A 26,653-nucleotide genomic window follows, 5' to 3' on the forward strand; every position below is an offset into this window, starting at 1 on the left:
CACAGACATGATTAACGAAAACAGGTGCGTGACTCAAAACGTGAAACAGGTGCGTGACGTGACAGGTGAAAACTAATGGGTTGCTATGGAAACAAAACAAGGGAGTGAACAACCAGAAACTAAAAAGTCCAATAACTAAACAAAACAAAACATGACTAAAACAAAAACATGATCAACACAGACATGACACTTATTGCAGTTAAGTCCTTAAATAAAATAGTGATCATACTAGACAACTTGTCTTTTAGTAGTAAGTAAACAAACAAAGGCTCCTAATTAGTCTGCTGACATATGCAGTAACATATTTTTCATTCTATTATTTTGTCAACATTACTAAGGACAAGTGGTAGGAAATGTATTATTAATCTACTTGTTCATTTACTGTTAATATCTGCTTACTTTCTCTTTTAACATGTTCTATCTACACTTCTGTTAAAATGTAATAATCATTTATTCTTCTTTACATTGGTTTTGGATGATATCACAAATTTGGGTATCAATCCGATACCAAGTCGTTACAGTATCATACATTGGTCATATTCAAAGTCCCCATGTGTCCAGGGACATATTTCCTGAGTTTATAAACATAATATACATTTTTTTTAAACAAAAGAAGATGTAATCATAGTAGTATCGACTAAATACGCTCCTGTACTTGGTATCATTACAGTGGATGTCAGGTGTAGATCCACCCATGGCGTTTGTTTACATTTTGACGCCGGTGAGCTACGATGTGTAGTGAAGCATGTTTAGCTATTCCTCGTCCTGCAGGGATGATACTTGTAAGAAACTTACTTTATTTGTCGCCATGGAGACCAGGATTAGTGATTTAGAAGTAGCTAAAAGACTGCCGACGGCGGATGGACGTTATCCGCTAGCTAGCGAGCCTTAAAGCACATGTCTTAAAGCACCTCTTCCTGAGGGTGTTTCAGTGTTATAACTTCACCTTTATCGTTAGTTTTTAAGCCAAAATGCGTCCTTTCTCCCTTTTCTGTCTACACACTGTGTCTGCTTGTAAGTACTCTGTGATTGTGCGCTGCCGAACATGCTCCTCTGCTCGTAAACCAGCAATGACACGACGGGACTTTGACGCGGGCGCGGGGGGGTGCGGGACCGGTACTTTCAGAGATGGTATCGTACCGAAAATGATTCATTAGTATCGCTGTACTATACTAATACCGGTATACCGTACAACCCTAGCCTAACCCTAATATAATAATTGTTTCCAGTCTCAAAAAAGTTTATTTTAAATGCAGCATAAGCTATTTTTGTACGTAGCCCTGTAAAGCTTGTTGAATATGTTCCCTTTATAAAAAGCATGCAAACATCCACACGTGATGATGATTACAACTGGTCACATGATCTAACGACGTCCGATCTAAAAGGTGACAGTGCGCTTCTACACCACTGCAGACTACATGCAAATGAAAAATGACTGATCACGTAATACTTTTCCCAACTGAGCATACTTTTGGAAATACAGATTATTACTACAAAACCGAAACCAGTGAAGTTGGCACGTTGTGTAAATTGTAAATAAAATCAGAATGCATTGATTTGCACATCCTTTTCAACCTATATTCAATTGAATAGACTGCAAAGACAAGATACTTGACGTTCGAAATGGAAAACTGTTATTTAAAAAAAATATTAGCTCATTTGGAATTTGATGCCTGCAACATGTTTCAAAAAAGCTGGCACAAGTGTCAAAAAAGACTGAGAAAGTTGAGGAATGCTCATTAAACACTTATTTGGAACATCCCACAGGTGAACAGGTGGGTGCCATGATTGGGTATAAAAGCAGCTTCCATGAAATGCTCAGTCATTCACAAACAAGGATGGGGTGAGGGTGACCATTTATCAATGAGCTATTGCAAGGAATTTAGGGATTTCACCATCTGCGGTACGTAATATCAAAAAGTTCAGCGAATCTGGAGAAATCACTGCATGTAAGCAATGATATTACGGACCTTCGATCCCTTAGGCGGTACTGCATCGATAAAACAACATCAGTGTGTAAAGGATATCACCACATTGGCTGAGGAACACTTCAGAAAACCACTGTCATTAACTATAGTTTGTCGCTACATCTGTAAGTGCAAGTTAAAACTCTACTATGCAAAGTGAAAGCCATTCATCAACAACACCCAGAAAGGCCCTCGGCTTCGCTGGGTCCGAGCTCATCAAAGATGGACTGATACAAAGTGGAAAAGTGTTCTGTGGTCTGACGAGTCCACATTTCCAATTGTTTTTGGAAACTGTGGACGTTGTGTCCTCCGGAACAAAGAGGAAAAGAACCACCAGGACTGTTATAGGCGCAAAGTTCAAAAGCCAGCATCTGTGATGGTATGGGGGTGTATTAGTGGCCAAGACATGGGTAACTTACACATCTGTGAAGGCACCATTAATGCTGAAAGGTACATACAGGTTTTGGAGCAACAAATGTTGCCATCCAAACAACGTTATCATGGACGCCCCTGCTTATTTCAGCAAGACAATGCAAAGCCACGTGTTACAACAGCATAGCTTCATAGTAAAAGAGTGCGAGTACTAGACTGGCCTGCCTGTAGTCCAGACCTGTCTCCCATTGAAAATGTGTGGCGCAATATGAAGCCTAAAATACCTCAACGGAGACCTCGGACTGTTGAACAACTTCATGCAAGAACGGGAAAGAATTCCCCCTGAAAAGCTTCAAAAATTGGTCTCTTCAGTTCCCAAACGTTTACTGAGTGTTGTTAAAAGGAAAGGCCATGTAACACAGTGGTAAAAATGCCCCTGTGCCAACTTTTTTGCAGTGTGTTGCTGCCATTAAATTCTAAGTTAATGTTAATGTTTCTCAGTTCAAACATTAAATATCTTGTCTTGCAGTCTATTCAATTGAATATAAGTTGAAAAGGATTTGTAAATCATTGTACCCCGAGAGGGACAAGCGGTAGAAAATGGATGGGTGGATGGATGGATGGATGGATGGATGTATTCTGTTTTTATTTAGGAATTACACAACGTGCCAACTTCTGGTTTTGGGTTTTGTAGATTTTGCAGGTGATTACTCTACACTGGAGCTCCAGCTTGTTATACATTCCCACCAACTGTTTCTCTGTATTAATTATATATCTGCAGTTATTTTAAAGGATGTGTACTACTTAAATATACACAAGTTATGAGGCTTGTGATTCTTTATTTAAACCAAATCCTTTTTTGCTAGCGTTGAGTAAAAAAATAAAATTTTTATTCTTTAATCGGTTGTGTATTTCAACATCCAAAAGACAGTATAGTGTTATTTAGATTCACACACACAGCTTGATGCTAAGATGTTCCGTGTTTTTGTGTAAACAAAACTTATTTGTCCATATATTAATCACACCGGCCAATAAGCCGCAGATATATATTTTGTGAAATGAGTTTTCAAACAGAAATATTTTGTAAATGTTTATTTACATACCTTAATTGTTTTCAAACAATGCCTGTAGCACGGCAGTAAAACGACTGATCAAACAAAACAGAAGACATTGTTATGGACCCACTAGCTGAAGAAGCTAGCTCTCCAATCAGCTAAGCAGACTCAATAATGCCATGATGACATTTTGGTGAATTTAGTAAAGAATTTGTGAAACTGAAACAATACAAAATAATGCCATTGTAAGTTAATAATACTAACACAGACACTTGTTAACCTGTTAGCATATTAGCAAATGCTAACAACGCTAGCTTTATTACATTACAATAGCATGTACAAATATGCAATAAAACACTGCTACAGACTTCACACATGGGACGGTTTCGTAAGTATGAATGGTGTTAGTTATATTGTTAAAGTTACAAACGGGGCTTGGAGTGATGATTGAATAACCCATACGAGTAGAAACGTTATGGACGATTAGAAGGCGGACTGTCACTTGTACTTCCGGTTCAAATCACTAAATAGACGGAAATATCGTAGACGTTCATCCCGCAGCACCTGCAGTGAGGGAACTCGTCCAAAAGATGGCGCAATAGCACAACAAATAACACACCTTTTCAGTGTTGGTTGAAAAGTATTTGTCGAATTCAAAAGATTATGGCCGTTAGCAAAGAAAAATCTTTGAATTACGCGCACAATTTTATAGGCCGCAGGTGAATATGACCGTCTAGCAGTGTTTGGGCCTTCAATTAAGTAAACTATAAAGTATGCAGAAAAGACAAATCCGTGCTGTTGTGGTCTTTAGAAAGATACTTTACTCTTGGGATTCACAAGAGAGTTGAGATGGAGGCGTCAAGTCTTTCTGCATGAAATTATCACACTAAGGCTAAGGCTCATGAGGCACAGCAAATAGAGCTTCTGTTTAAGCGGTGTAAAACAACACATTCCAAAATATGCATGTTACAGCGGCTCGTTATAAATAGAACGGCACTTATGTCACCACATATAGATGCACTTCATGTTGCGTTAATCCTGCACACTTTTACAGGTAAAAGTTGTGTGAAGGGTTTGATTAACTTTTTTACTGCATTCTAAAATAGTTGTCATGGCTTTTTAACTTCTTTGTTACTTTGTAACTTAGATAGAAGTCTATCACAAATCAATTAATATGTCTACATGATGCTGTCATGTAATTTGCATTTTCGGATTGCATGTCATTTTTTTTTTAAAAAGGCGACAAAATGTACAAACCCCGTTTCCATATGAGTTGGGAAATTGTGTTAGATGTAAGTATAAACGGAATACAATGATTTGCAAATCATTTTCAACCCATATTCAATTGAATGCACTACAAAGACAAGATATTTGATGTTCAAACTCATAAACTTTATTTTTTTTTTGCAAATAATAATTAACTTAGAATTTCATGGCTGCAACACGTGCCAAAGTAGTTGGGAAAAGGCATGTTCACCACTGTGTTACATGGCCTTTCCTTTTAACAACAATCAGTAAACGTTTGGGAACTGAGGAGACACATTTATTAAGCTTCCCAGGTGGAATTCTTTCCCATTCTTGCTTGATGTACAGCTTAAGTTGTTCAACAGTCCGGGGGTCTCAGTTGTGGTATTTTAGGCTTCATAATGCACCACACATTTTCAATGGGAGACAGGTCTGGAATACAGGCAGGCCAGTCTAGTACCCGCACTCTTTTACTATGAAGCCACGTTGATGTAACACGTGGCTTGGCATTGTCTTGCTGAAATAAGCAGGGGCGTCCATGGTAACGTTGCTTGGATGGCAACATATGTTGCTCCAAAACCTGTATGTACCTTTCAGCATTAATGGTGCCTTCACAGATGTGTAAATTACCCATGTCTTGGGCAGTAATACACCCCCATACCATCACAGATGCTGGCTTTTCAACTTTGCGCCTATAACAATCCGGATGGTTCTTTTTCTCTTTGGTCCGGAAGACACGACGTCCACAGTTTCCAAAAACAATTTGAAATGTGGACTCGTCAGACCACAGAACACTTTTCCACTTTGTATCAGTCCATCTTAGATGTGTTCAGGCCCAGCAAAGCCGACGGCGTTTCTGAGTGTTGTTGATAAACAGTTTTCGCCTTGCATAGGAGAGTTTTAACTTGCACTTACAGATGTAGCGACCAACTGTAGTTACTGACAGTGGGTTTTGGAAGTGTTCCTGAGCCCATGTGGGGATATCCTTTACAAACTGATGTCGCTTGTTGAAGCAGTACAGCCTGAGGGATCGAATGTCACGGGCTTAGCTGCTTACGTGCAGTGATTTCTCCAGATTCTCTGAACCCTTTGATGATATTACGGACCGTAGATGGTGAAATCTCTAAATTCCTTGCAATAGCTGGTTGAGAAAGGTTTTTCTTAAACTGTTCAACAATTTTCTCACGCATTTGTTGACAAAGTGGTGACCCTTGCCCCATCCTTGTTTGTGAATGACTGAGCATTTCATGGAATCTACTTTTATACCCAATCATGGCACCCACCTGTTCCCAATTTGCCTGCTCACCTGTTCGATGTTCCAAATAAGTGTTTGATGAGCATTCCTCAACTTTATTAGTATTTATTGCCACCTTTCCCAACTTCTTTGTCACGTGTTGCTGGCATCAAATTCTAAAGTTAATGATTATTTGCAAAAAAAAAAGTTTATCAGTTTGAACATCAAATATGTTGTCTTTGTAGCATATTCAACTGAATATGGGTTGAAAATGATTTGCAAATCATTGTATTTCGTTTATATTTACGTCTAACACAATTTCCCAACGCATATGGAAACAGGGATTGTATTTAAAGAAAAATGTTTGTTTTATTATTGCCAAGTAGTTGTAAAGTAGTTTGTAAATATTTATAAGTATCAACATTACAGCTGTTTTTTTTTTTATTATGCATTTTTAAAAATATTCTTCCAATTTTTGCTGGGTTATTTTTTGGTTGTCTGTTTATTTTACTGTATTTCAAAGCTGTGGTCTGCAAATGGCATCTGGGTCACACTTTAGAAACCCAAGGGACGTGCGGTCAGAGCATGCAGGTGAGGCAGAGCTTCACTTGTCATGAGGAAAAAAAAAAAAAAAAAAAGAGTAATAAATACAAAAATTAAAATACATTATTAATGTGTGTCCATTAAACCAGGTGTGTCAAACGAACGGCTTTACAGATTTTATCCTGCCCGCGGGATGAGTTCGCTAAGTAAAAAAAATGTGCCGAATTTTTTGAATGAAAGAAACTGCTGTTCTAAATGTGTCCACTATATGTCGCAATAGCAATTATTTATATCTTTGTAGATGATGCTACATATGTAAAAAATAAAAAATAAACCACATGATGTTGGTGCACCAGTCGAGGAAATTGAGCAAACTACATAAATAACATTCTGTCATTTGATTTTGATATTATTTTTTTATCTTGATAGATTGAAAATTAACACCAATGAGTTGACTGATGAACATTATCACATCATTTATTCAGAAAGTATAAATAACGACAAATAAAGATAGAATACTATTAACCGCAACATGTAAGTGTAAAAAAAAACAACAACATTATGATTTGTACATTTTCCTAATGTGCTTGTTCTAATTTTAAACAAAGAAAGCAATCTGAAGTTTTCTTTATTTTTACGTTATCATGCCGTGATTTTACCAGTCCAGCCCACTTGGGAGTAGATTTTTCTCCATGTGGCCCCCCATCTCAAACTTTACACCCCTGCATTAAACTGTGTTATAAATGTATTTCCTGCATGATTACGATTGTTTTTTTACCATTTACTTCAGTAAAAATCAACTGATTTGAACACAAACCTAAAATTAGTCCACTGGGTCTTCAAGACTTTGATTTTGACACCTGTGATGTAGATCAGTGTTTGTCAACCTTTTCTGAGCCAAGGCCCATTTTTTTAATTGAAAAAAATCCCGAGGCACACCACCAGCAGAAAACATAAAAAAATGAAACTCAGCAGTCGATATTGACAGTAAAAAGTCATTCTCGCAATTGTTGGATATAAATTCAAACCGTAACCAACCATGCATCACTATAGCTCTTGTCTCAAAGTAGGTGTACTGTCACCACCTGTCACATCACGCTGTGACTTATTTTGAGTTTTTTGCTGTTTTTCTGTGTGTAGTGTTTTAGTTCTTGTCTTGCGCTCCTATTTCGGTGTTGATTAACATGTCATGTACGGATGTACTTTGTGGACGCCGTCTGCTCCACACGCTGTAAGTCTTTGCTGTCATCCAGCATTCTGTTTTTGTTTACTTTGCAGCCAGTTCAGTTTTAGCTTCCCGACATCTACAAAGCAATTAGCTACCTGCTGCCACCTACTGATACGGAAGAGTATTACACGGCTACTCTGCCGAGCTCTAGACAGCACAGACACTCAACAACGGCACATTTGTGGATTATAATTACTGGTTTGCAAAAAATATTTTTAACCCAATTACCGTATTTCCTTGAATTAGCGCCGGGGCGGTAATTAATTTAAAACTTCTTCTCAGTCCGGCGCTTACCAAAGGCATGCCGTAAATGTGTGATGTAAGGATACCATCATGAAAAGCACATTTAATTTAAAAAAAAACGTTATTATGGTCTTACCTTTACTTATACCGGTAAATGAAGTCCATGCGCCGCTCCTTCTGAACAAAAGCATCGATAACTTGTTTATAGAAGTCTTCCTTATCTTTCTTCAGTTTTAAAAGTCTCTTTGTCTCGATGGAGATCTTCCTTTAATTATTACCTCCTGCTTCGATTGAAAGTCAAGTTTAGAAAACTGTTGTCGTCACTTCTTCTGCAGCCGAGTAGTTGCAAGAATGATCCCTGGGATCACTAGCGCCCTCTACCACCATGAGGCGGGAGTCATTTAAAGGGGAACATTATCACCAGACCTATGTAAGCGTCAATATATACCTTGATGTTGCAGAAAAAAGACCATATATTTTTTTAACCGATTTCCGAACTCTAAATGGGTGAATTTTGGCGAATTAAACGCCTTTCTAATATTCGCTGTCGGATCGATGACGTCACAACGTGGCGTCACATCGGGAAGCAATCCGCCATTTTCTCAAACACCGAGTCAAATCAGCTCTGTTATTTTCCGTTTTTTCGACTGTTTTCCGTACCTTGGAGACATCATGCCTCGTCGGTGTGTTGTCGGAGGGTGTAACAACACGAACAGGGACGGATTCAAGTTGCACCAGTGGCCCAAAGATGCGAAAGTGGCAAGAAATTGGACGTTTGTTCCGCACACTTTACCGACGAAAGCTATGCTACGACAGAGATGGCAAGAATGTGTGGATATCCTGCGACACTCAAAGCAGATGCATTTCCAACGATAAAGTCAAAGAAATCTGCCGCCAGACCCCCATTGAATCTGCCGGAGTATGTGAGCAATTCAGGGACAAAGGACCTCGGTAGCACGGCAAACAATGGCGGAAGTTTGTTCCCGCAGACGAGCGAGCTAAACCCCCTATCGACCCTAGCTTCCCTGGCCTGCTGACATCAACTCCAAAACTGGACAGATCAGCTTTCAGGAAAAGAGCGCGGATGAGGGTATGTCTACAGAATATATTAATTGATGAAAATTTGGGCTGTCTGCACTCTCAAAGTGCATGTTGTTGCCAAATGTATTTCATATGCTGTAAACCTAGTTCATAGTTGTTAGTTACCTTTAATGCCAAACAAACACATACCAATCATTGGTTAGAAGGCGATCGCCGAATTCGTCCTCGCTTTCTCCCGTGTCGCTAGCTGTCGTGTCGTTTTCGTTGGTTTCGCTTGCATACGGTTCAAACCGATATGGTTCAATAGCTTCAGTTTCTTCTTCAATTTCGTTTTCGCTACCTGCCTCCACACTACAACCATCCGTTTCAATACATGTGTAATCTGTTGAATCGCTTAAGCCGCTGAAATCCGAGTCTGAATCCGAGCTAATGTCGCTATAGCTTGCTGTTCTTTCTGCCATGTTTGTTTGTGTTGGCTTCACTATGTGACGTCACAGGAAAATGGACGGGTGTATATAACGATGGTTAAAATCAGGCACTTTGAAGCTTTTTTTAGGGATAATGCGTGATGGGTAAAATTTTGAAAAAAACTTTGAAAAATATAATAAGCCACAGGGAACTGATTTTTTAATGGTTTTAACCATTCTGAAATTGTGATAATGTTCCCCTTTAATAACTCATATTTGACACACGCAGCTATATTAGTAAAACATTTTTTCAAAATAAAGTGCTTTGAAAGACGCAACTCCAACAGCAAAAAGTCAGCTCTCCACCACTACAAACTAACACAATATTAATAATAAGAATTGCAATTATATAATAACACAATATTGATATTATTTATTTAAAGCGTATTTTACTTCTTTTTTTCTTTCGAGCAGTTCCCTCCTTACTGTTCTTTTTAGCATGTTCAATAGCTTGGACCTTAAATCCTACTGAATAGCTCTTTATCTTCTTCCCTTTATGGGATTTTAAATTATTGAAATTAGCATCCTCCATTTTGGAAAATGATGCCTTGAAAGGTGAAGTGTCACTCGTGACGTGACGACTTTGACCCGGCGGTAAAACAAGGCATGCGCATAATATATACCCGGCGGCAATTCAAGGAAATACGGTAGGTGAAATGACATAATCTGCCACGGCACACCAGACAATATCTCACGGTACACTAGTGTGCCGCGGCACAGTGGTTGAAAAACACTGATGTAGATAATGTTCAAATATTTCACATCTGCTAAAACAAACAATTGTAATAATAAGTTTGTTGTCACTGAATGCGGGCTAATCCTCCATTATCTTGCTCTTTACATAACAAGAGTGGAAAGGTTTATCGGCCTGAGTCCGAATGATTGTTTTTTTAGTGTGGGATCAGGCTGTTTTTTTGTTTTGTTTTGTTTTTTTTCTGTTGCTGCCACTGTGTGTTTTAAAGAAGCTTTACGGTCCGTATTAAAAAGCTCTTACATCCGCACGCTGGTAATTTACTGCCATGTCTGGCATCCTTACATGCAGTGCCAGTAAAAGTTAACAACATGAGTCTCTACCTGCACTGGCAGCATCGTGCACACACACAACTTCATAAAGTCCTTCATGTGTTTCTTGGGAACACACACACACACACACACACACACACACACACACACAACCCCGCCCCGACCGAGCCCTGGACATCCATGTCTGACTGCATTTTTTTTTTTTTTTTTTTTTTTTGTCGCAAGCACATGAAAAGCGCTGATGTCTCCTCACACGCGGCTGTGAGAGAGTTTGTGTTCCACTGACGGGCATAAAAGGGATGGCTAGCGCCCCAGTTAGAGGACCAGTGAGGAATTTACAGCTTGACTGGAGCTCGGGGTGGGGAAGGTGAGTTAAGGGGAAATTGTATCTCTGACGTCTGAAGGACCCGACTGTCATGAGAGGAAAAAATGAGCGCCCGTCTGGATGTCTTTCTTAAATAAGGCAACATGTTGATTTGGTACGTCAAACATTAAAAAATGAAGCCAATGTTACGGTTGTACAAGACGGCACAGACAACAGGGACGTCGTTTAACTCTATATTTAATTATATATATACACAATATATATAAATCAGGAATAAAGTGTGTGACTAATCCAAAAAGGGTGTGTATGTGTGTGACTATGTGTCGTAATTATCTGATGAGTGTTACGGGTAGTGTTGAGCGAGAGGCGGAAGGAAGTCCAAGAGGGGCAAGGCTGGCTCGGAGGTCCGTGAGCAGACGTGAGGTCGAGGGGAGGAGAGAGGCGTCAAAGTCCGTGTCCAGGCGGAAGGTCGAGATCCAAGAGGCATACAGGGAAGCGGAGGGAATACGGGGAGATGAGAGACAGTGCTTGTGACGCGGGAGCGGAGGTTTTTTGATTGATCGATTGAAACTTTTATTAGTAGATTGCACAGTACAGTACATATTCCGTACAATTGACCACTAAATGGTAACACCCGAATAAGTTTTTCAACTTGTTTAAGTCGGGGTCCACGTTAATCAATTCATGGTACAAATATATTCTATCAGCATAGTACAGTCATCACACAAGTTAATCATCAGTGTATATACATTGAATTATTTACATTATTTACAATCCGGGGGGTGGGTTGTGGAGGGGGTTGGAGTGGGGTTTTAGGTTGGGTCGCTATCAGCACTTCAGTCATCAACAATTATATCATCTGAGAAATGGACATTGAAACAGTGTAGGTCTCACTTCGTAGGATATGTACAGCGAGGTACGCTGCTGGGGGGCTTACTTGCCAACCTTGAGACCTCCGATTTCGGGAGGTGGGGGGTAGGGGGCGTGGTTAAGAGGGGAGGAGTATATTTACAGCTAGAATTCACCAAGTCAAGTATTTCATATATATATATATATATATATATATATATATATATATATGTGTGTATATATAAGAAATAATCGACTTTCAGTGAATTCTAGCTATATATATATATATATATATATATATATATATATATATATATATATATATATATATATATATATATATATATATATATATATATATATATATACATATACATAGAAATAAATAAAATAAATACTTGAATTTCAGTGTTCATTTATTTACACATATATCCACATCTACTCATTGTTGAGTTAAGGGTTGAATTGTCCATCCTTGTTCTATTCTCTGTCACTATTTTTCTAACCATGCTGAACACCCTCTCTGATGATGCATTGCTGTGTGGCACGCACAAAAGTGCTTTCATCAAATGCACTGGAGTCTGGAATCTTCCATCTCTCCCTAGCATGGCCCAAAACCGGTCAATATTTTCTTCCTGAGGAAGATCTTCACTGCCAAGCACTTGGTAGTCCACTACTTCTTCCCGGAGGCTATCCAGGTCCAATCGCAGCTGCAGCTTGGAACTTACAAGCGTATTTCTTCATCTTACTCGTCGTCGGCATCGCCACGGCTGTATCTTCCTCGTTTTTCTGCTTCGTCTCCTTGTTGTGTGCGCAGTTGTGCACTCTCTAAAAGCCCTAGATGTTATTGTCACATATGCATGTACAGTAGATGGCAGTATTGTCCTGTTTAAGAGTGTCACAACATTGCTGCTTACAGCAGACAAACTGCTTTACGGTAGACGAAAACGTGACTGCTGTTGTTGTGTGTTGTTGAAGCGCTGGGAGGACGTCAATGAAACTGCCTAACAATAAACCCACATAAGAAACCAAGAACTCGCCCTCGATCATTCTACAGTTATAACGTGATTGGGCAGGCACGCTGTTTATATTGTGGGAAAGCGAACGTGAAAACAGGCTGTCGACATGTCACTCAGGCCCGCATGGAGCTGGAGGGGGCGTGGCCTCCAGCTCCGGCTGAATTTCGGGAGATTTTCGGGAGAAAATTTGTCCCGGGAGGTTTTCGGGAGAGGCGCTGAATTTCAGGAGTCTCCCGGAAAATCCGGGAGGGTTGGCAAGTATGCTGGTAGGCGACAAGGAGGACACGAGACAAATGAACACGACGGGGGGAGAGAACACAGAGAGAGAAAGATTGCTTTGAGCTTGATGGGTTCGGCTTACTGTACAGGACAGGTCGCTACGTTCTGGCACAGGATAGCAGGTTGTGCTGGCTTAAGAAGGCTGGTCTTCTCATCAGCGACAGGTGCGTTTGATTCCTGGCGATTGATTGCAGCTGCTTGCCGGACTGGCGCGTGCCTGGCGCAGCGCACAGATGAATGTGCACTGGTGTGCGCCCGGGCCGTGACAGCCAATTGGGTTGCAGTTTCAAGTCATATTCAGCAGAACAGATTACGTGCTTTAATAAATACACACAATTTTTTTTAATTTCTTTTTTATCTTCAAAGTCATGGATGTTCAACTTAATTGTTTTTTTAGCAACATTTCCAGAAATCTTACCCTGGAAAAAATGCCCCTCTTAAGAAGTGTAAAAAAAAACATCACTGTAATTATTTATGTAATGAGCAAAAAAATTGATTATGATGATTTTCAAATTAGCAATTAAAACATATTAGCTATATACAAAGCACCATTATGATTGAGTTTAAGAGAGTGTTCATACTACAAGTGTTCACAAAGTACACAGAAAAAACATGTTGATGAACATTTTAACCCATTTTTTAAAAATGAGATTTTTATGTATTTAATATTTGTTTACTTGATTATGGTATATTTATTAATTATTTATTTATTCACTGTTCTGTTACAAAGAGAGAACAAGGAAATGGGAGAAAACTGCTATGATATGAAAAGGGGTAGGATTAAACAAGTTATACTTCTTCCTGCTCCCTTTCAGACATTCTGTAATGAAACAACTGGAAATATGTGATGCATCACATTGTATCGTATGCATGTTCAACATAAACTGAAACTGAACTGAACATACTAATATTGTGAAGCTGTGTGTCTTATAACAAATGTGTGATGCCCAATTGTAGTATTTTCTTTTGTCAGAAAATGTATTGCATAAAAACAAGTACTTAGGTGCATTAGGTTTTAAAATTTAAATTTAAAATTATTAAGGATAAGTGGTTGAAAATGAATTCTTCATCTACTTGTTCATTTACTGTTAATATCTGCTTACTTTTTCTTTCAACATGTTCTATTTACACTTCTGTTAAAATGTAATAATCATTTATTATTCTGTTGTTTTGATACTTTACATTAGTTTTGGATGATACCACAAATTTTTGCTATTAATCCGATACCAAGTCGTTACAGGATCATACATTGGTCATATTCAAAGTCCTCATGTGTCCAGGGACGTATTTCCTGAGTTTATAAACATAATATACATTTTTTTAAAACGAAAGAAGATTTTGTGATGCTAAAAAATATTGACGTAATCATAGTAATATTAACTAGATACGCTCCTGTACTTGGTATCATTACAGTGGATGTTAGGTGTATATCCACCCATGGCGTGTGTTTTATGTGTAGTGAAGCATATTTAGCTATTCCTCGTCCTGCAGGGATGATTCTTGTAAGAAAAGTACTTTATTTGTCGCCATGGAGGCGAGGATTAGTGATTTAGAAGTAGCTAAAACACTGCAGACTGCGGATGGACTTTAGCCGCTAGCTAGCTAGCTAGCCATGTCTTAAAGCACCTCTTCCTGAGGGCGTTTCAGTGTTATAACTTCACCTTTATCGTTAGTTTTTAAGCCAAAATGCGTCCGTTCTCCCTTTTCTGTCTACACTCTGTGTCTGCTTATAAGCCGAACATGCTCCTCTGCTGGTAGACGACGACGGGGGGGACGGGTGCTTTTTAGAGGCGGTATATTAGCGAATATGATTCATTAGTATCGCGGTACTATACTAATAACAGTATACCGTACAACCCTTGTATATACTGTACATATGTAGAACCAGCGTCTACGCTAGACATTTGTTTTTGGTGTATTTATTTTGTCAGAGTTACAAGAGCGCTTTGATCCTTCCTCTTCACTGTAGTGTTTTTAAAAATCTGCTGAAAAGATGTCAGCCTCTTACACGCTTTTTGAACCAGCCCAAATGATGACAAGGGGAGGAACTAAAATGGAGCCTTGAGGAACATAGCTACTACCTTGAACAAATAACTACGGCCTGCATCTGAAGTAAACACGCTACAGCTAGGGCTGGGCGATATGGACGAAAAAGTATATCTCGATATATTTTTACTTAGACTCGATACTTGATACATATCTCGATATATTTTCCGGTGAAAGTATATTAATTTTTGAGCGAGATTCAGTGAAAATAAAGTGGATGACAACTAGGGATGTCCGATAAATGCGTTAAAATGTAATATCGGAAACTATCGGTATCGTTTTTTTTATTATCGGTATCTGTTTTTTTTATTGTTTTTTATTAAATCAACATAAAAAACACAAGATACACTTACAATTAGTGCACCAACCCAAAAAACCTCCCTCCCCCATTTACACTCATTCACACAGAAGGGTTGTTTCTTTCTGTTATTAATATTCTGGTTCCTACATTATATATCAATATATATCAATACAGTCTGCAAGGGATACAGTCCGTAAGCACACATGATTGTGTGTGCTGCTGGTCCACTAATAGTACTAACCTTTAACAGTTAATTTTACTAATTTTCATTAATTACTAGTTTCTATGTAACTGTTTTTATATTGTTTAACTTTCTTTTTTATTCAAGAAAATGTTTTTAATTTATTTTTCTTATTTTATAAAAAATTTTAAAAGTACCTTATCTTCACCATACCTGGTTGTCCAAATTAGGCATAATAATGTGTTAATTCCACAACTGCATACATCGGTTGATATCGGTATCAGTTGATATCGGTATCGGTAATTAAAGAGTTGGACAATATCGGATATCGGCAAAAAGCCATAATCGGACATCCCTAATGACAACTGTACTGTAAACAGTCAGTGGCACTTTTATTAACCCAGTTAGTAAATATGGGTATTAAGTTAACAGCACAGAAAATAAACTGTTTAAGTAGCACATATTTACATAACATAAATAGAAAATTGAAAAAATATTATTTCTATGTAAAATAGATAACATAGCTGTGCAAATAATACAAAATGTATCAAACTCAGATAAAAAATAAATTCGCAGGCAGACACTTTTTAATTCCCAGTCGACGATGTAATGGACTGTTGCACACGTACGGTTCTGGTCAGCGCCAAGTAAGTGATTTGACTTCATTGTTCGGCTATGATCTTCCTCACTTCGGCGTACATTTTTGGTAGCTTTTCTCGTGCGAAATATGCCCGGCTTGGCAACTGGAGAACAGTTTTGATTTGGGTTTACACGGTAAACAACTCAAATGAATGTTTTATGCAGACGTATACATTTGTCCAAATGTGGCCAAGTAGACGCATTGTGGGTTCCCTGGACGTGGTCTACATCGCTAAAAGAAACATCTAAAGAAGAGAATCCCTCTGCCATCTTCCACTAGTTTTTTTAATGTATACATCACCCGCTTGAAAATTCCCTTTTTCTTTTCTCCGACTCTCTCGTCGTCATTTGGGATGTCTGTTGTGATTTCCATTCCTGGTCCCATGACCCGCCCTACCTTGCCTCTGATTGGCCTGTCCCTAATGTTTTGCCCTAATCTCAACCAATCATGACTCATCATAGTAAACAACCAACCAATCATGAATGTTCTTATACGTGCACGCACGTATCTTGGAAGGAGGAAGGGGAGGGGTTTAGTAGCCCATAGAGTTTTGCGGGGGAGAACAAGGAACACAACAAATAAGCGGCGTTTGGTCATTTTAACGTGAAATAAATAGTATCGATATTACGATATTTTCTTAATACATATTTTGTTTAAAAATATATCGATACATCTTAAAAACTGCTCAGTGGCCTAGTGGTTAGAGTGTCCGCCCTGAGATGGGTAGGTCGTGAGTTAGTCATACCAATGACTATAAAAATGGGACCCATTGCCACCACTCAGCATCAAGGGTCGGAATTGGGGGTTAAATCACCAAAATGATTCCCGAGCGCGGCCACCGCTGCCGCTCACTGCTCCCCTCACCTCCCAGGGGGTGGAACAAGGGAATGGGTCAAATGCAGAGGGTAATTTCACCACACCTAGTGTGTGTGTGACTATCAGTGGTACTTTAACTTTTAACTTTAAACTCGATATATCGCCCAGCCCTAGCTACAGCAACACCTTCACCAATCACATTACAAAAACGATTTGTAACTGCCAAAAAAGGAGAAGACTTAAAAAGGGAATTTGATGCAAAAAATTGTTTCGCCCAAGTTTAGAACTGAACTCGGGTCTGGTATGATGTCATTCCTGGTCCGGATTTGCCGCCAATAGAATACAAAATACAGGGAAAAACACGCACTCCCCAAAAAACGTAATAAAACAAAAATAATGAGGTGCACGGCAAAAAGTGTACTTAAAGAAAAAGCAAGGCCAGCAACACTGGTGTCCTTCTTATCATTTGAATGTAAACTGCACAGGCGCTTTCCAAACACAGACCGGTTTCGACAAGGTCTTCGTCAGTGTGCAATTTTTTTTAACAGGAAGTGATGCACTTAAATAGTCACAGCTGTGGTCAATCAATTGATATAATAAATCAAGAACAACTTCAAAAAAATGAAAGTCCACAAATAATAGACAAAATGGTAAATTATACAAAATAAATCAAAGACTATAGGAACATAAAGTAATAAAAAAATTAAGTAATAAAAAACTTTGGTAACACTTTAGTATGGGGAACATATTCACCATTAATTAGTTGCTTATTAACATGTAAATTAGTAACATATTGGCTCTTAATTAGTCATTATTAAAGGCCTACTGAAATGCGATTTTTTTTTATTTAAACAGGGATAGCAGGTCCATTCTATGTGTCATACTTGATCATTTTGCGATATTGCCATATTTTTGCTGAAAGGATTTAGTAGAGAACATCGACGATAAAGTTTGCAACTTTTGGTCGCTGATAAAAAAAGCCTTGCCTGTACCGGAAGTAGCAGACGATATGCGCGTGACGTCACAGGTTGTGGAGCTCCTCACATCTGCACATTGTTTACAATCATGGCCACCAGCAGCGAGAGCGATTCGGACCGAGAAAGCGACGATTTCCCCATTAATTTGAGCGAGGATGAAAGATTCGTGGATGAGGAAAGTGAGAGTGAAGGACTAGAGGGCACTGGGAGCGATTCAGATAGGGAAGATGCTGTGAGAGGCGGGTGGGACCTGATATTCAGCTGGGAATGACTAAAACAGTAAATAAACACAAGACTATTAGCCACAACACAACCAGGCTTATATTTAATATGCCACAAATTAATCCCGCATAACAAACACCTCCCCCCTCCCGTCCATATAACCCGCCAATACAACTCAAACACCTGCACAACACACTCAATCCCACAGCCCAAAGTACCGTTCACCTCCCCAAAGTTCATACAGCACATATATTTCCCCAAAGTCCCCAAAGTTACGTACGTGACATGCACATAGCGGCACGCACGTACGGGCAAGCGATCAAATGTTTGGAAGCCGCAGCTGCATGCGTACTCACGGTACCGGGTCTGCGTATCCAACTCAAAGTCCTCCTGATAAGAGTCTCTGTTGTCCCAGTTCTCCACAGGCCAATGGTAAAGCTTGACTGTCATCTTTCGGGAATGTAAACAATGAAACACCGGCTGTGTTATCCGGCACAACAGTCAGGGTGTGCATTTTACAGCGGGGGTGCGTTATCCGGCACAACACCTGCCGCAATACACCGCTTCCCACCTTTCTTCTTTGCTGTCTCCATTGTTCATTGAACAAATTGCAAAAGATTCACCAATGCAGATGTCCAGAATACTGTGGAATTTTGCGATGAAAACAGACGACTTAATAGCTGGCCACCATGCTGTCCCAAAATGTCCTCTACAATCCGTGACGTCACACGCAGGCGTCATCATACCGAGACGTTTTCAGCAGGATATTTCGCGCGGAATTTAAAATTGCACTTTAGTAAGCTAACCCGGCCGTATTGGCATGTGTTGCAATGTTAAGATTTCATCATTGATATATAAACTATCAGACTGCGTGGTCGGTAGTAGTGGGTTTCAGTAGGCCTTTAAGTACTTATTAATGGCTTATTCTGCATGGCCTTATTATACAACCAGCAAGCCATTAACTAAGAGTCTTCCCTCAATTCGGTTAGGGTTAGGGTACTTAAAATATGTTCCCCTAGTGTCCAAATAACTCTAAATTAAGTCTTTGTTACTTAGAATATGTTCCCCATACTAAAGTGTTAGCAAAACTTTTTTTTTTTTTTTTTTTAATACACCTGCTCTAATCCGGCCACTGACCCGTGAACTAATTATCTGTCTCCATTTTTGTACCAGATGACTCACTGAAGCTCCACAACGGTCCAGCCAAGAACAGCTACATGGAGCAGAGTTTCCTCGGCCTCAACCCTGTGCTGAACATCCCCATCAGCCCGGGCTCCGTGGAGCAGGCCAAGAGGAACGCCGCTCTGACCGGCCCGGAGCTGGAGCGCTGGGCGGACAGCCTGGTGGGGGAACTGTGGGAGGCGGCGGACATCTGCGCCGTGGGCCTGACTGCCTGCCCCGTCATGCAAGCCTGCCCCAAAAACCCTTGGAGCTCCCTGAGCCCCGACCCAAAGTCCCAACTGGGACCGCCACGTGCCGACGGGCGCATCAGGTAGCAGCGAGGCCTCCGGCTGGACAGGAGGCCCCGGCTCAAAATTCACTGTTGAGTTTTTTAATTTATTTATGAGCTGTGTTGCAGATGCGTGAGTGAGGGGAAGCAAGTTCTTATTCTGTCTCAGGAGACGAAGGGAACATACAAAGGTGATCAATGGTTGGAAGGTCCAGGATGTACTTTGCTATTTCACTGTTGCAATCTATTTATTTTCGTCTAATAAGAGTTAGACCGCGATCAAATCTTGCAATTTTCGAGCATTTATGTTGCCGCTCAATGAATTCGGAAGGTCAAATTAGTTTTAATAAGGCCGATAGGGGTATAACGGTCGCATTGTTCCGTACATTTGTTGACGTACTGATTTATTTAGCACACGGTACTTATTACAAGTGAGGAACAGGAAGTGCACTTTCCACTTGTGTGCCTAAAAGTAGACAAAAAAGTTGACACAATTCTGCACAGAAGAGGGATCTAGGTGGCTCATTCTAAAAACACAATTGGTTAAATATATTTTTAGTATTTTCAAATCAGATTGAAAACATTTTGGAATTTGGATTAATCATAATTATGTGGGCAGCACGGTGGAAGAGGGGTTAGTGCATGTGCCTCACAATACGAAGGTCCTGAGTAGTCCTGTGTTCAATCCTGGGCTCTGGATCTTTCTGTGTGGAGTTTGCATGTTCTCCCCGTGACTCCTTTGGTTCCCTCCGAGTATTCCGGCTTCCTCCCACCTCCAAAGACATGCACCTGGGGATAGGTTGATTGGCAACACTAAATTGGCCCTAGTGTGTGAATGTGAGTGTGAATGTTGTCTGTCTATCTGTGTTGGCCCTGCGATGAGGTGGCGACTTGTCCAGGGTGTACCCCGCCTTCCGCCCGAATGCAGCTGAGATAGGCTCCAGCACCCCCTGCAACCCCGAAAGGGACAAGCGGTAGAAAATGGATGGATGGGCATAATTATGTGCTTGCGTAATTGAAATTAGCTTAAGAATATAAACTTAAAGTACCACTGATAGTCACACACACACTAGGTGTGGTGAAATTTGTCTTCTGCATTAAACCCATCCCCTTGTTTCACCCCCTGGGAGGTGAGGGGAGCAGTGAGCAGCAGCAGTGGCCGCGCCCGGGAATCATTTTGGTGATTTAACCCCCAATTCAAACCCTTGATGTGCCAAGTAATGGGTCCCATTTTTATAGTCTTTGGTAGGACTCGGCCGGGGTTTGAACTCACGACCTACCGATCTCAGGGCGGACACTGAGAGAAGGCTTCGTAGACGATTGCAATTTTTTTGAGTGAATGTCATTTATTCGCACCAAAATTGTTCACAGTTTTATCAAAAGTTCTTACAGGCTGTATTTTGGAGTGAACACACCTGTCGGTCTCCTCACTCATTTTTGTACTGACGCATGCATTGATCTGATCACTGGCCGTATAGCGGTTGAAGCAAGGGTGTCAAACTCATTTTTGATCGGGGGCCACATCTATTCTGGTCAAATCACGGCACGATAACTTAAAAATAAAGACAACTTCAGATTGTTTTCTTTGTTTAAAAATAGAACAAGCACATTCTGAAAATGTACAAATCATAATGTTGTTGGGTTTTTTTTACAATTACCTGTTGCGGTTTATAGTATGTATACTTTATTTGTCGTTATTTATATTTTCTGAATAAATTATGTGGTAATGTTCATCAGTCAACTCACTGGTGTTAATTTTCAATCTATCAAGATAAAAAAAATATATAAAAATCAAATTACAGGATGTTATTTATGTAGTTTGATCATTTTCCTTGACTGATGCACTAACATCATGCGGTATATTTTGTACATATGTAGCATAATTTACAAAGATACAAAGAATTTCTATTGCGACATCTAGTGGACACATTTAGAACAGCAGTTTCTTTCATTCAAAATTTTCAGGTTAATTTTTATACTTAGCAAACCCGGATAAAACCTGTTCGCGGGTCTGATCCGGCCCTCGGGCCGTACGTTTGACACCCCTAGGTTAAAATAAAAGAACTTGTATGGTCAAAATAAATTGCATGATTAATCCGTGTGTATATACATAATTAATGCAATAATTTGTTCTGATTAATCACATGAGTTAACTTGTTGATTTTGACAGCCCTGATTATTAGATATTACCCTAATTTGCTTTGTCACCTATGACATAAACCTCATATAGTTTAGAATACAGTATATTGTTCTAATTAGTTTTAGCATTTTTAATGCAAAAAAGTGTCAAAGTGGCACTCCTAATTCTTAATTTTTGTGCTACAACAGGGGTGTCCTCAGTTAGTTTTTTTTAATATTTTAAACATTTTATAAATTGATTAATAATGAGATATATTAGATTTAACACTAATAACTATTTTTTTTATTTTTTTTTAATAACTTTTAATACTGGGATGTCAAATATGTTTTCATTGACGGCCACATCCCAATAATGAATGCCCTCAGAGGGCTGCTTGTTACAGTGAATAGTATATGAATATAAATGTATAATCGCCTCGTGATAATACACAAACGCCTGTGCATTTGATTGTTAGATTTTTTTTTTTACGTACAAATCGACAGATAACTTGCTTTGAAGTCATAAGTCAAGGCAAAATGCAGAAATTAGTATTTGTTTTATTTTTACAATTAAAATGTAATACAGTATATTATGATATATTATTTGTTGCATGATCAAATAATATTAAAGTTTAAAAAATATACCGGTAAATTTTTTCTGTCAAAATGAAAAGAACGAATACATTTAGTAATTTCCAGGCTTTCGTGGGCCATATCAAACAATGTGACGGGCAAGATTTGGCCCTTTGGTCTTGAGTTTGACACCTGTGGCTTAGAATACAGTATACTGACCGACGTTAAAAAAAATGTTTGATAATTTTATTTATTAGAAAATTACCTTAAATTGCAGTTTAAGTCTACAAACAATTAAGCACAAAATCTAAGCAGTTTTATGTTTGGAATTTTCTTCCTTACTGTTCCAAAAATGTATTTAACCGTGACTTAAACAGAGGTACGTACAGAAGCGTGACCATGGCGCACCTTTACACCCCTAGTGGCTAATGATGAATGAAAAAGGCCTTAGTTTACCCAATTTACTGATGTGCCTGCCGAGGTTTATTTCGATACGACTCCAAGAAGAGCCAAAATCCCCTGCCTTTAAGAATTTTGAGAAAGAAAAATGTTCTCTCTTGAAGAAGCCAATTATTCAAAAAGGTGTCATAGCAGCACAGCTTGTTTCAGTTGAGTGCTTGATGAGAGACGCTGCTGTTAGAAATGCAAACCCTCAGAATTTAGCCCAAACAAATAAGGATTTTGCATTCGTTAAAAAAAAAATGGTGGTAGCGTTTTAGGATTTAAGAGGTCATTTTCTTTAATTAATCCCTGATGTCGTCAGGTAGAGGACTAAGAATTTGTTGTTTTCTGACCAGCCTGCCTCAAACTTGAAACACACTTATTCCACGCTGACCTTAAAAATGCTTTTTAGACTTCCTTCCACTCTTGTAAGTTACTTTATGTTGTACGGTATTTTCCAAAAAAAAAAAAAAAAATAAAAAGTCTCAAAATTGTCTGACTGAGATAACTGAGTCGCTATTTATTTAAGTTCACATGAATATTGATATTTTTAGTCAATGACTAAATAACTGCGACGCTGCCTTGGCAGCATGATAAATATTTTTTTGAAAGAAAGTTGCCTTTATTTACAAAGGCCAACACCACCCGAACGTTTACTGTACCCTTTTTACGGTCCGCACCCACGTGTCACTCGGTGTTGTCATGTCTGAATAGGTCTCCTTATGTTGGCTTGCAACTCTTAACCTGCCAGGTCAAAGGTCGGCTGCCTAAGCGACCTCAGCAAAACAGAAATGGTGACCTTAAACGTACGAATGCGGGGAAGCTGTTCGGTGTTTCCTGCTCTTTGTGGTGGTCTTCATGCTGTGACAATGATGTAAAAACTCATTATTGTGTATTCATATTATACTGTCCTTTTTAGATCGGGTCTGTATCCCACACGACCGTTGTGGCAGCCGCCACAAATACCGTATTTTCAGGATTATAAAGCCACACACACTACATTTTAGAAGAAAAAAATATGTTTCCATATATTTGCCATAGATATATACATTGCAAAATCAGATGTTTACATAGAAAGATGTTGTTAATGTTTGTTTACATACCTTAAATTGTTTCTAAACAACATCTGTAGCAGGGCAGTAAAACGGCTGATCAAACAAAACGTCATGGATCCACTAGCTGCGAAAGCTAGCTTCCCAATCAGCTAAACAGACTCAAGATTCAATTTACTGAGTAATTTGAGAAACTGAAACAACACAAAAAGAATGCCTTTGTAAGTTAACTTGTAAACGCGTTAGCATATTAGCAAATGCAAATAACGCTAGCTTGATTGCAATCTGATAGCACGTACAAATATGCATGAAAACACTACGACTTGTTTTAGTTATATTGTAAAAGTTACAAACGTTGCTTGAGGTGATGACTGAAGAACCCTTTCGAGCAGAAACGCTATGTACGACTAGTAGACGGTACGGCACTTATACTTCCGGTTTAAGGCAAAAAAAATTACTGTAGACATTCACCCCGCAGCACACTCGTCCAAAAGAGGGCGCCATTGAACAAGCAATTTATGAAACTGAAACAACACAAAAAGAATGCCTTTGGTAGTTAACTTGTAAACATGTTAGCATATTAGCTAAATGTTTGTTTGCATACCTTAATTGTATCTAAACAATGTCTGTAATACGGCAGTAAAACGGCTGATTAAACAAAACGTCATGGATCCACTAGCTGCGAAAGCTAGCTTCCCAATCAGCTAAACAGACTCAAGATTCAATTTATTGAGGAATTTGAGAAACTGAAACAACACAAAAAGAATGCCTTTGTAAGTTAACTTGTAAACGTGTTAGCATATTAGCAAATGCAAACAACGCTAGCTTGATTACAATCTGATAGCACGTACAAATATGCATGAAAACACTACGACTTGTTTTAGTTATATTGTAAAAGTTACAAACGTTGCTTGAGGTGATGACTGAAGAACCCTTTCGAGCAGAAACGCTATGTATGACTAGTAGACGGAACGGCACTTATACTTCTGGTTTAAGGCAAAAAAAATACTGTAGACATTCACCCCGCAGCACACTCGTCCAAAAGAGGGCGCCATGGAAGAAACAATTTATGAAACTGAAACAACACAAAAAGAATGCCTTTATAAGTTAACTTTTAAATGTGTTAGCATATTAGCTAAATGTTTGTTTACATACCTTATTGTTTCTAAACAATGTCTGTAACATGGCAGTAAAACGGCTGATCAAACAAAACATCATGGATCCACTAGCTGCGAAAGCTAGCTTCCCAATCAGCTAAACAGACTCAAGATTCAATTTACTGAGGAATTTGAGAAACTGAAACAACACAAAAAGAATGCCTTTGTAAGTTAACTTGTAAATGCGTTAGCATATTAGCAAATGCTAACAACGCTAGCTTGATTACAAAACGATAGCACACACAAATATGCATGAAAACACTACGACTTGTTTTAGTCATATTGTAAAAGTTACAAACGTTGCTTGGGGTGATGACTAAAGAACCCTTTCGAGCAGAAAGGCTATGTACGACTAGTCAACGGAACGGCACTTATATTTCCGGTTTAAGGCAAAAATTACTGGAGACATTCAGTGCGCGAACTCGTCCAAAAGAGGGCGCCATGGAACAAATAATACCACACCTTTTTGGTCTTTGTATCCGTGTTATTGCATAGTAAGTTTGTTGTATACAAAACATTGTGGCCGTTGGCGAAGAAAAATCCATTGATCAGCCGCACCTTTGTATAAACCGCAGGGTTCAAAGCTTGGGGAAGAAGTAGCACCTTATAGTCCGGAAAATACGGTACATTTGAAAAGCCATAATTAGATTCGGCGCTACCAGATTCGCACTTGCTCGTGAAAACATTTTAATGCGACTGTTTGTGAATGTAGATTGTCGGTACAACTCTGTAACGTAGTAACTCTGCTTCTTAACACCACCTCATAAGCACCTGGGGCTTCATCTATAATTCGGACAAAAAGTCTCAAAAGTGTTCACACTTGTAAAACCTGGCATCCGCACACGTTCCCGCAATGTGTGGTAAACTCACCTCCATGCCTTGACTTCACCATATATTTAATTTTTTTTAAAGATTTGTATTTAATTGATATAATAAGTGTAGTAAAAGATACAAAGAGGCGACTATCCTCAACATCAAAATATCAATGAAGTTATGCCACAGTTTGCAAACAGTACCGGTAATTGATGTATTTCAAAAACATGTACGCTGATATTCACAGTTATAATAATTATTAGGGTTGGGAATTTTACAACAACTTACAATTCAATTCTGTTTGTTAGGGTCTCGATGCAATTCAGAATCAATTCTTGATTCAACACGAATCTGGCAAAATATCAGTTGGTGTGATGCCATAAATACTTTTTTGTTCAGGCAGCCTACACTTTATTTAGAAAAAGGTTCATTACTACCATCTGCTGTTGAGTCTGAATGCCAGAGTTGTGCTTCTTCTATTCTGATTAAAAGTATGCGGGTCAGTGTACTTTCCGTTCATTCTGTTTCCAATTCTTAAATGCAAATCCAAAAACTAATTTTGGGCCATTTTTTTCGATTTTAATTTCTGAAACTAAAGTTAGACAACTATTTAATGACACTTTTTTAAAACGACAATAGGACTCCTGCTGAACAAATGATAAATAAATAATGGGTTGTACTTGTATAGCGCTTTTCTACCTTCAAGGTACTCAAAGCGCTTTGACACTACTTCCACATTTACCCATTCACACACACATTCACACACTGATGGCGGGAGCTGCCATGCAAGGCGCTAACCAGCAGCCATCAGGAGCAAGGGTGAAGTGTCTTGCTCAGGACACAACGGACATGACGAGGTTGGTACTAGGTGGGGATTGAACCAGGGACCCTCGGGTTGCGCACGGCCACTCTCCCACTGTGCCACGCCGTCCCTTAAGATGTTAGCATTATGCTAAAAACATGCTAAACACAAAAG

At 39.1% G+C, this 26,653-nt stretch overlaps 1 protein-coding gene across 1 annotated transcript in view; it reads left to right on the plus strand.

Annotated features, from left to right (window-relative positions):
- Positions 1-26,327, plus strand: part of xylt1 (xylosyltransferase I) — a 351,330-nt gene extending 325,003 nt beyond the window's left edge. Inside the window, exon 11 of the mRNA XM_061988256.1 lies at positions 19,247-26,327. Coding sequence (XP_061844240.1) covers positions 19,247-19,569 — 323 coding nt within the window. The 3' untranslated portion in view covers positions 19,570-26,327. The remainder of the gene's footprint in view (positions 1-19,246) is intronic.
- Positions 26,328-26,653: the final 326 nt, after the last annotated feature.

This window comes from Nerophis lumbriciformis, linkage group LG27, assembly GCF_033978685.3.
Source record: "Nerophis lumbriciformis linkage group LG27, RoL_Nlum_v2.1, whole genome shotgun sequence".
Taxonomy (NCBI): Eukaryota; Metazoa; Chordata; class Actinopteri; order Syngnathiformes; family Syngnathidae; genus Nerophis; species Nerophis lumbriciformis.